The sequence below is a fragment of the Protopterus annectens genome, chromosome 11.part0, assembly GCF_019279795.1.
Source record: "Protopterus annectens isolate FY-2018-M chromosome 11.part0, PAN1.0, whole genome shotgun sequence".
Lineage (NCBI taxonomy): Eukaryota > Metazoa > Chordata > Ceratodontiformes > Protopteridae > Protopterus > Protopterus annectens.
The window spans coordinates 1,212,151,059-1,212,163,338 of record NC_056745.1 but is presented as its reverse complement, the minus strand read 5'-3'; the positions used below and the strand labels follow the sequence as shown (position 1 = coordinate 1,212,163,338).

The 12,280-nt window shown below is 39.2% G+C and overlaps 1 protein-coding gene across 4 annotated transcripts in view; it reads right to left on the bottom strand.

Annotated features, from left to right (window-relative positions):
* Positions 1–12,280, bottom strand: part of PRDM4 (PR/SET domain 4) — a 780,070-nt gene that overhangs the window by 636,138 nt on the left and 131,652 nt on the right. For all 4 annotated transcript variants that reach the window (XM_044088574.1, XM_044088573.1, XM_044088575.1 and 1 more), the window contains one exon: positions 2,028–2,822. In XM_044088574.1, the coding sequence (XP_043944509.1) occupies positions 2,028–2,822 (795 nt within the window). The remainder of the gene's footprint in view (positions 1–2,027; positions 2,823–12,280) is intronic.

Here is a 12,280-nt window from a genome sequence, read left to right as displayed (position 1 = left end):
TGCAAGCTAGAAGGATTTTCTAACCACCACAGACACATGGTGCTTAAAGCAGATACTTTTATTAACATAGTTACTCAATTCCCTAACCACTGTGTCATATTTAAGTAGAGTCCTGCCTATATGGCAAGCAGCAGTGCTGCTAGATTTACCAAATGAAACTATGCTCATTTAATGAGATTGAGAGCAAGTCTGTGATTAACACACCAAACATTGATTTACACATTTTGATATTTAATGCGATTTACATGCTATGTTTTTAGATTCCTATAAGGATGAAAGCCCCTAATCTTTTATTGAGTACATGGAAGGCAAATTTATGTCTTTTGTTGATTTACAAATCATTTATTTGGCCTAGCCCATGATGGAGAATTTAAGTTTCAGAATAGGATCAGATAACCTCCCTCAATATGGAATAATCAGCCAATTTGGTTAACTATAGTGCAGTAATATCAGAGTTTGTGTCATTGAAATATATACCAAAGACAAAGGGCTCTAAAACAGATACTGGTGGGACACCACTGGTGGCACTTTTCCATTTAGTGCACACTCTCAACCTTAACAGCATAGGTTCTATCAGTTAGCCAGTTAACTTATCCAGTAAACCATAAATGGGTAAATGTTGAACTCAGACATTCTGTCAATAATCCACGCACTAGAGATAGTGTCTAAGGCCTTAGGAAGGTCCAAGTAGGCAGTGACAATTGCATGCACTTCACCCCATGGACTCAGTAACATTTTCAAAGAACTCAATCAAATTGAGAAGGCAAGATCTACCTTGACAAGAAAATATACAGAATTTCTTTTTACATGTATGTCTGTCCCTTAGCATATAACCAACAGTTTAGGTCCACTCTTCCAAATGTCCAAAAGTATCATTACTTGATAGGGCATCTTATTCCCACTCTGCACAATAAGCAGTGTTTTATCAATACTTTAAAGTAGACTGATTTAGATCATTCTCTTAAAAGACCACAAAGGCCTCTAAATAATGCAATAACATAGACCAGGGTGTATGGAGTTACTGGGTGGCTAATAAACACCCAAAGTGATGGGGGCTAAAACCTTGACTGCAATCTAGATGATCTGAAGTCAGTTAGCACTCAGAGTATCAGAAGAACCAGGTGAAGAGTGGGAGGGTCAGTAATCAATACAACTCACCAATCCTGAGTAGAGGGAGGTTAACTTGACTTCACAGCTGATACCCAGAAGAAAAGTAAAATGGCATATAACAGTATGGGCCAAGATGTGCATTTATACCATGGCAAACATTTTCAATAGCTTCTCACCAACTTCTGCATGGTCATATGTATAAATAATAGAAACAGCACTGTTGGATTGTAGCATGTTAGGCTGTTAAAAACATCTGTTGGATGAAAACAAATAGCATATCAGTCTGCTGTGGGGGTTTGAAAAGGTCAGGGGAAAAGCATCCACCTCTGGGTGTACCAGGATGATTAAGCTTTCACTGATCAACTCTCAACCCAACACCTGCTGCCTAGAGGAACCACTAAGTGTCATACAGCTATGAAGTGGCCAACCCATGGGGTAATGCAGTGTGCAGCAACCAAGTTGCATGAGCAATGGAGTAGAGGGGGGTTATGATTGATAATGACAGACGGAAAGAAAGAAAGAAAAAAAAATCAATTCAGGGAAGAAAAATCGACCATAATGAAGGACCACTCACTCAGTCACACTGCACCCAGGAGTATGACTCATCCCCTGAACTTATTCTCCAATTCAGATTGCAGCTGACATAAAAACTGTTACTACTCTCAACAGGGCATTGTGACAGAATTAATTAAAACTGCCACAAATATCCAGTTTTAGTGGCCTGATTATGGAAGAAATATACTATAACATAACATAAAACTTGTAAAATCAAACATGCCACTGCCAATTTATAAAGACACAAATGCTTAGATAACTGAATTCATTTTGTTGCAGCATTATACACCTCCTGAAAGACATTTACACTGACAAGAACCCCTTCTATACTGGCACTAAGAAATTTAAATAAATACACTTACATATTGTGAACGATGCAGGTACATTTTCTTTGTTTGAAGTAGAATCTTCCATCTGAAGTGAAGATGCTGCAAACCCAAGATTCTGAGATGCCATATCTGACCGAATAGGTGCCATAGCACCTTCTGGCAGTACAGAAGAAACTGTGACAGGCTCAAGGCATATGGCTGCACTGTACAGAGCTATTGGCTCTAAGGGAGAAAGAGGATGAGAGGTAGACAGTGAGAGGCTGACAGAATTCATACTCATTGCCACACCATGAATAAAGTCACTTAAGGCATTTTCAGAAACATTGTTTGCCCGTCCACCTACATGTTCAGATTCCATTACAACTGGTAATTCCAAAGTGCTTACTTGAACTGGGATTACTTCACCATGATCTGTAGAGTCTGCAGACAAGCTGTTCCCAACGGAGTCTACTGTTAATACTTCATGAGTCCTAGAACTATCGGACAACCGAGGATTCTCTCCTGCAACACCATCCATCGCAACACCATCCATTGTCAGTTCTTCTGTTACTCTGTCTGTGGAAATCGTGGTAACTGGACTTGCTACCCTAGGGACAGCATCCATTGCGATTCCAGTATCCAGGGGGACATCATGACTGTCACTGTGGTGAAGACTTTGCCCACTGTGTGGGCCTACCTGCCGTACATCCATTGGTAAAACTCCAGGTTCTAGTCCAATTGTTCCAGCAGGCTGATAAGGGTCCAAGGGAGGCACACTGCTATCAATATTAATAGAGCTAGGATGAATATACTGTGGAGGTGGTCGGTCTGCCAAGTAAGAAAGGATACCTGCAAGAGATTTAAAAAAAAGAAGGTTTAATATATCAAAATGTCACTCAAAACACTAAACTTTTGTCTTTAAATCACCTGTATTTTTTTCTACAACTCTCTTATGAAATCAAAATATAAGCACTCTCTGGTCTCCTCTGAAAAAGAAATAGCCTAGTGGGAGTAACCTTGACAAAGTGAAAATAAATAAATGGATGAATGAATGAATGAATGAATGAATGAATACATAAAATATAGTTAGCAATTTAATACAGAGAGTTAAGACTATGAGCTTCTATTAAGGTTCAGACCATTGTCTTGGGAATGGTTCCCTCAATTTCTATAGGACATTGGACAATTAATATATGATCCAGCATCCATCGGCTTTATACAGCACTAAACAAAAGTTATGCACTCACCATAACAATGCATCTGTGCTGTCCCTTTTCATTCTTCTTCAACCAATGGGTCTCTGATCCAACATCAAATCTGACTTAGCCACTTTTGCCAGACTCACAGATCCACCTCTCAAGCTCCTCTCTTTACCCATAATGCCCTACTTTCCTGGTCTACCTCGGATCGAATTTGCTGCCCCACGGTAATATACATCTGACATTGCAGTACAAAGGGAAACAAGATAAAGACATACAAAGAGGCTGGATCTCAAAGCAGGGAACAGATGAGTTACCCCAAAAGACATCCATTATGCCCTCTAGGATAGAGGGAAGGTGGGAGGGTGGGGAGTTGAGGAAGAATGAAAATGGACAACACAAATATAAAAGTTATGTACTCACCATAATGATACATCACAGGTTGTCATTTTCATTCATTCCTCAACTGATGGGACAGAGTCCCCTGCAAGTGGAACCCTGGGTGGTCCTCATGGAAGGATATTTCAGAGTACATCAGAACCAAATGCTGACCTACTTCCAGACAGTAGGTCTAATTTGCAATGAGTAATAAAGTTATGAACACTAAACCAAGTGGAAGCTGTACAAATATTATCTATGGACACTCTTGACTAGAAGGCCAATGAGGTGGCTACTGACCTTGTGGAATATGCTTTGGGAGTCTTTGGTAAAGTTAAACCTCTTTCTTTACAGACGAAGAATATAGAAAGTTAACCACTTACCTACAGTCATTTTAGAAACTGCTTTACCCAATTTGTTCTTGAAAAAAAAGATAATCAATTTATCAGATTTTCTGAGACTCTGTGTTATATGTAAAAATCAGCTGCCTATGTACGTCCAGAAGATGCAACATATATTCATCTTTGTTTGAGAATTTAGGGAAGAACACAAGTAAACTGATGACCTGATTCAAATTGGATTCTGAAGCTACCTTAGTTAAAAAGGAAGGGTTTTGTATGTAAAGAGAGTCTATCTTTATGAAAGACCAAGTATGGAGGCCTTGCAGAAAGGGCTTGGAGTTCAGATACTCATCTAGCAGTGGTAATAGCAACCAGAAAAATTGTTTTCCAGAATAGAAAGTTGAGCTCAATCAAAGCAAAAAGGTTCAAAGGGAGGTTAGGTAACAGCCTGTAAGACAACAGTCAGCTTCCAAGGTGGGGTAGAATCTCTAACTGGGGGGGGGGGGGGTCTGAACATAAAAGTACCTTTGAGAAAGACCTCGCATAATCTCGAGGAAGCCAGGGAAGAGTGATTCTCTCCTGAATTAAAATTTGAAATGGCTGCTAGTTGAACTTTGACAATAGAGTGACTAACCCGACTTAAAAATAGAAGCCAAAAAATCAAGAACTGAAGAGAATGGGGTGGAAAAGGATACAATAAGGATACAAATCTGAAGGGATCAGATTGAAAAGTTTTCTATTTACTCTTGTACATTTTTCTAATTTAAAACTTCTGAGAGGATAAAAATCTGACAAACTGGGATAGAAAGCCTGGACTGTCTAGCCATCACTGGAACTGTTGAAACCATGTGGTTAACTTCAGACTGCTGACGTCATATCTCTGTCAGGTGAGATAGAAGATCTGGGTGGATCCAGTATCTATGGATGACAAGAAGAGGCCAGAGGAAGAGAAACCAGACCTGGGAGTTCTTTTTGGATGATTTTTTCTAGCAGCTTTTCGATTTTGAATGCTGCTGCCACCTTCTGATTGGGTGTAACATTGGGAATATTCTTCACTTTTGTTGAAGGAATTTGAGAAAAAGGTATGAAATAACCTCTGGATATGATTTTCTGCACCTGTGTCTTTGTGATGGATGGCCATGGTTTCTGGGTACAGAGGTAAGCGCCCCTGACTGCCTCTAGATTGCTGTTATCGGGTAATCCAATCCTTCAGGTGTGCTCATAGGGCCTGTCAGAGAAGGTATCTCTACAGCCCAGGTTTTGTGGGACACCTCTGACAAAAGGACGATATCTCCCGTTAGAGTTCCCCCCTCTGCCCTGATAGGAACTATCTCCTCGTGACTCCTGGAAAGGCCTTTGGGACTTACAAAACCACATCTTGCTACTACCTCGTTGATACCTGATGAAAGGTCTCTAAGGAGTAGAGAAATGAATCCTAATGGCAGATAGAGTCTTTTCATCTTGGTCACTTCTGCAGAGAGTTTCTTTAACTGTGGGGCTGAACAAAGACAATCCATCAAACGGAGCAGTGATGAATAAAGACTTGAAGGGCTCCGCAAAAAGTGCATCCAGGCATGCCTCCTGACAGTTATGCCTGAAACTGCAGCCCTAAAGGTATCCTCAAGCTGCTTGAGAGTAACCTCATGGATTCATTAAAGATGGCCTTGTAGGGTGGCCAATTGTAAAGCTTTCTTTTGGTCCCCCCACAGACATGGACCCCAAAGACATTTGGAAAGCTCCTTGAATAAATCCCTTTGTAGCCTAATGAAATGAGTCAAATAATTTAGCAACCAAAGGGCGAATATCTTCTGAGGCATAAAGACACCTGCCAAACCTTTCCAATGCTCTCAACTCTCTATTAGGAGAGTGTACAGACAAGCTCGGTTCTGCAAGCTCTCTCTTGATGGCTGCTGCCACCATCATGGCATCAATACGGACACCCTTGCTCCAGTGGGCCCTATCTTTAAGGGGGGGGGGCTAGAAACCTGTCAGGTGTCTTAGGGATAGGATCTGTTCTATTGGGTTCCTTCCATGCACCGTGTGAGATAAGGTCAATTAACTCATCAGCTTGAGGAACCACCCAAGACGTAGACAGGCCTGCGCCGAAAGCCTCCAGACAAAATGACTTCTCCTGGGAAGGGGCATCTATCAGAAGATGATCTACCTCTATGTTTAAGGAGTTCCAGGATCTCTAAAATGAAGACATCATCAGGTGGCGATCTGGGGGATCCTTCCATTAACAGTCACAGAAGATCCTGACTTTGATGGACTCCTATGGAAAATCTAGATGCATCCTTTTGTACATGCTTTTCTTAGGGACCTCATCAGTGGGATGATCTGGTAGGGTATAAGAAGAGGGTTGGAAGTTCTGTACAAGGACTGGCTGAAGACTGGAACAGGGAGGCTGTCTTGGTGGAGTAGGCATAACAGGATCAGTACTCAGAGTCAGTGGAGGGAGGCTAGGATCCAAAGGAGGCAAGGATATCTTATCTTAGCATAATTATAAGGCTCTCTCTACACCCTCAAAGGCAGACAGTCCAGGAGAAACAGCAGCCAATAGCATGGGAGCCGTGGCCCCCAGTGCCAACTGTTGTAACCCCGTGGACTCCAGCCTCAAGGAGAGAGTCACAGTGGAGTTATCCAACTCCATACCCTTGACAGACAAGAATGGCTCCGACAACCTCATAGTCACTCTCAACTTCACAGAGCCAGCACCACTACTCTGGCTCCAAGAGTCCTGCTCCGAAACAATCAGAGCCGGATGACTTAGGGGGAACTGTTAGACTCAAAGAATGAGCATTTTTCGGATCCATTGTGGACATCTTGGAAGATCCCTGATCCAAGGACTCCGAAGTCACTGGTCAGATAGGAGAAAGAGAAACAATGGGATGTTGGGATGAAGGCAAGCCCACATATCTAATGCAAGACAGAGCCAGAATAACCCCATCTGAATCCGAGCCCTGAGAAACTTCCTCATCATCCTAGTCACTTCTGCTTCCGATAAACTACTGGAAGACTTAAGGGATGATGTAGTAGATAGTGGCCTGGAAGATATTTTAGAGGAGTCTCCTGTAGAAGGGCAAATGGAGCAGAGGAGAAATCAGATATGGTTTGAAAAGGGGTTAGGATAGGAGGAAATCTTGGTTCAGATGTAGTCAGATCTGAAGTTTTTGACATTTTAGCTGGGGGCTTCAAAGTTGGACCTGAATGTGGATAACGATCAGGGGGTCCAATTCCTGGACTCCTTTTCTTCAGGAGCCAAATCAGGCTTTCCTTTTTCTTTTTTACCAGAGGAGGCTTCAGACCCAGCTGAAACAAATATAGCAAAAGAAAGGAGCAAATTTTTTAAAATAAGTTTATTTCTGTCATTAAAGGCTCAGGAATTGAACCCCAAACAAAGCAATCCATGGCCAAACAAGCAGCTCCCAGACAATAGACACATTCCTTGTGGGCATCCAAATTAGGGAGTTTATACTCAGAGGAGGTGCACTTTTTAAACCTGTAAGTTTGTCGGCCATAGAAGAATCTAACTACTTCTAATAAAGAACAGAAAACGTCTAATAATGATACATACTTTTTTGGTAGTTACAGTGCCAGACAGTGCGATGGTACAAAAGAATAAAAGCTTAGGATGGGAAGGAAAGGGGACAAAATATAAAAAGAGAACAGATAGAGAATACAGGTAAATACAAAGATGGAGTAAAAGGAGGGGAAGGAATCAACTAAGTATAGTACGTTTTCACCAAAAGGGATTTAAGGCAATTATCCAACTGCTCGAGAGCAGAAATCCACGTCTGAACAATGTGGTGACAAATGAGATCTGAGGTAAACCAGAAGAGTGGGGCATTATAGGTAAAGGGAGGAGCTTGAGAGATGGATCCGTGTGTCTGGTAAAAGCAGCTGAGTTAGATCAGATATCAGATCTGAGACCCATCAGTTGTTGTTGTTGGGCTTCTAAAGGGGCCACCAAATTAGCTAAATTTAATTGGTATCATTTGTCTCAGTAGCAGTTACTACATTACTGTGCTCAGCGCTCCTCTATTGAATTTATTGCCCCAAACTTTGGATAGTGGGGGGATGGGGTATCCACCTCACTACTGAATTAAATGACTTGGATAATGCAATAACACATGGCTTATCATTTCAACAAGTAAAATATGATTATGCTCATATATTTAGAAGTGCTGACAAGCAAATTATGAGCATAAAAAACAAGAAAATAAAGAAACTGGAGAGAGATAGGAGTGAATACGCCAGTCAAACTACATACTCCATACCACCACCATCCCAAGTTTGGGGCAATAGATTCAATACGGGGAGTGCTGAGCATAGTAGTGTAGTAACTGTTACTGAGACAAATTATACCGATATAAATTTAGCTAATTCGGTGGCACTTTTATAAGCCCAACAACAACATTCACAGCAGCAACTCCCTTAGCATTCAGAGAGGATAAAACAGAGATCCAACAACTACTAAAGTGCTTTCCAATCAATGGAATTGAAGATCAAATGCCCAAGACTCATCAAGCTGGCCAATCGAACTGGCAAAACAAGGGACACAGACATCACACGTGGAAATTATAGAAAATAACTTATCACTTCAACAATAACAGTTTGGAAGCACTACCTTTACCCTGGTTAAAAATTTGAAAGGTAACTTTAATGTTTATTACTATTCTTTATATCCCATTAATTTGCTTTTTGATGATCTCGGTGCTCGCGTACTTACATTTGTTCCAAATAAACAAGCTAAAATTGCATATACCACTATGGATTTAAAGTTATATACTAGAGAGTTGAACTTTATGTTTTGATGGGTAATGACAAAGATATTGGTGCACTACATACTATAACAGTTTCTAGTACTTTTAATACACCCACCCACCCTATTTTAGTTTATGAAAAAATGTGTGAGATTGATATCCGTAATTTAGAAAGAAAAAGATTGGACACAATTAGTAACCTTTCCTGATGAAAAACAACTGTTAGCCGATTTAGGTAAGCATAATCTTATGACCCAATTGTTAACTGAGAGAACATATGAAACCTCACCATTAAAAAAATTAAATATAGCACATACAAAGATAAGAAATACATTGAATGACATGTTTATTAAGGGTCAAATTGACCTAGAGGAATTAAACTTTTTTCAGGCATTGTAACTGTGATGCCCATGCCCTGGCCCAGCAATCAAGGAGCCTCAATCCTCACCACTAACACCAGAGTGGGCGTCTCATATGAGAGGAAAGGATAACAAATACACACAGTAAAGTACAATTTCCCTTAAGTGCACAGAAAGATCACAGTCAGTCTGGGTCTGGTTGCTCCCTTGCTCTCCAGGTCCCTAATAAGACTCCCCACTGGCACAGCTATAGGGTCCAGATCTCAGCCTAGCTGGCAAGCTAACCTCCAGTACCCTCTCTGTCCAACCAGTGCTTCGTGCCCCTGCCCAAGTAGCTGGCACACATCCACATACTTTAAGATAAGCATTTATACAACTTCACAGACACGCCTGGGACAGGCTGATAATTCTCCAGCTGTGTCCCTTTATCCAGACTATACGGTAGTAATCACTGCCACCACCAGCTAATAATGATCAGCTTACCCAAAGGTCCTTAAAAGGGTGCCCAATTATTACTGTGCAATATTATTATCCAACTGGTAGTGTAACCCAGGACTAAAGCTATAGGAGAGGCTTAGACAGTAAACTCTATAAATATGCAATGTACTCTAGAGCTAACGTATCTCTATACAAACCAACCACAGGTAAAAGGTTTTTAAAATATTGAATAATAAATAATTAAAACACAAGATAATAGTACTACAATACAATGCTACTCAAAAGTTTAGTGATCACACAGAAACATAAAACAATACAGTAAGAAAGTTCTGATATAACAGAAAAACACAGGCTAAACTTTACAGTCCTAGCTATTTCCACAAGAAAACATACTTCTAAAATAACTTACTTAAGACCACAGGCAGTGCTGAGGTTGGATATCAAGACAAAAATGCTTTAAGTCTCTCTCTGTGCAATAGTTTTTAAAATCACGAACCCATTTCTGCTGGGCCCTCCCAGATTACATGATTTTGACACTTAGGTTTTCCCAGTATACATATTACATCATCTTTTTCACCCTTCCTGGAGTTCCCAGGCTACACATTAACTGCATTTACATTCTTTTACACTTAAAGCAATAAAGGACATTCCACATGTAAATTCTGATCATTAACTTTAGCCTTAAAACAATAGGCAGGATGCTTACTCCAGACTCATCGACTCCAAATTCTAACTTCAAAGGAAATACAAAACATAATTTTAATTTCAAAAAAACATTTGAAATGCTTGGTTTAGTTTTCTTTACAGCATATGGCAATGTTGCTACAATCTTGAAGTTCACATTTTACAGTGTTTTCTTTCATTTAAGAAACAAGCCTGTATTTTATATTTATATTTACAATTACCAGAATTATATATCAAATTCTAGTTGACTAGGCTGGCAGCCTTCACCCCTTCTTCTACCAGTCTTCACAGTAACCCTTTGTAACAACGATTTTTGGAATTCCAAAAATCCATAAAAATGTGAATAAACCCCCCTTTGAGATCAAATGTAGACACTAGAGGTTCTATTACTCACCCTGTGGCTATTTTTTTTGGATGAGAAGCTGAAAACACTAACATGGGAGAAAATCAGATATGCAAAGACTCCTGGGATTTTTTAAGTAAATTAGATGATCTTGTTTATAATGATAATATTATTTTGTTACAATGGATGTAAAAGAGCTTTATAGTGTGATTCCACACAGTGCAGGGGTCTTGTGTTTAGTGAGTACCTGTATGAGAAAGGATTACCTCACTACAAGATAAACACTTACTAAGCATTGTTAGAAATAATACTAAAAAACAACTTTTTAATGTTTGAGCATAAGATTTTTTTTTATTACAAAAGACAGTGGTAGCTATGGGTTCACCATGTCCTTGGTGACATATTTATGGCCTGGGAGGGTAGTTTGGAGTTATTAAATGAGTTTTTAAGCTAAATTAATCATACAACTCAGTTTTACCCAGCAGGTAAATATGAGTCATATAGTATGGCTTGACATAAAACTTGAAAAAGATAGTTTAACAAAACATTTTTTGGCTAAAATTCACTGGAAACCCAACTTCTCAAATACATACCTTCACTATAACAGTTGTCACGCATATAATCAAAAATGGGCCGCAGTAAATGGCCAATTTGTTAAAGCAGTCTGGATGGTGTCAACATTTGAAGATGTACCACAAGAAGGGGTAATTTGATTACAAAGACTGAACTGAGAAAATACAGATGGATAGAGTTTTTTAGAACAGATAAATCACCTGAACTTAATATGAAGACCAGTATTAAACATGTTTTAAAATTTTAAAATGTATAAAGGAATTTTTATGAATTAGGGTTACCGGGCAATAATGAGTTAATTGAGTTAATTGTTTTTTAGACCATGTGATTTAATGGAAATGTTGGCTTTTATATATAAACTGAATGTTAATAGCACTGACATTATTTTAGCATTGAGAAAGTGTTATTTATACTCAAAAGCTTTGTTTTTTTACTTTTTGTGTTTAATAAATTGTACATGGTTTGGTCCCTGCTTGTTTTTCTTTATCAATGAACTTCCTTTACATTGATTTAACAAAAGCATTAACCTTGTAGATTAAACTCTCACATACTAGCATAGGCCAGTGCTTTTGTGCTCCTTTGGACATTGTGTACATTCTGAAACAAAGCCAACCTTGCACATTGAGGCTCAGATATACTAATTTGTAAAAGCAGAAAAAAATTATCTGAGAACAGCTATGCAAGACTGCCAGGCAAGAAATAAACAGTAACAAACACTGCAGACACTGGTTAATGTTTCACATGGGAAGGAAATCTGTTTGCATACAGTAAGTGACTATGTTGTGTGTAGACAGTATAATAGTCAATAAACATTTAATTCACTTAATTTGTTTTTTTTTTGTTTTGAAGAAATGTCATGCTTGAGATACCACTGAATGCTTTCTTTACTGTGTAAAGGTCACACAAACTGTGATGAAAATAAAAATAAAAAAGGCAGAACAAGAAAAAGAAAAAACGCAGCTTACAGTAATGAAATAAGGCAATATATCATTTCATAAAAAAAAAACAGGAGGTGCTGAGACTACATATGCTCTATCACAGTACCAAATGGTCTGTGATAAGTCACTTTGCTTATTATCATCACTGCCATCTATGGACTGTGCTCTGTGTCTACAATAACCATTCAATCCATACCGGCACTAATAAATTAGACCCATACATGCGACTTTAATTGCTTATCGAAGGAAAAGGCCTCACTCGACTCATAAAAAGTCTATTACACTGCATTT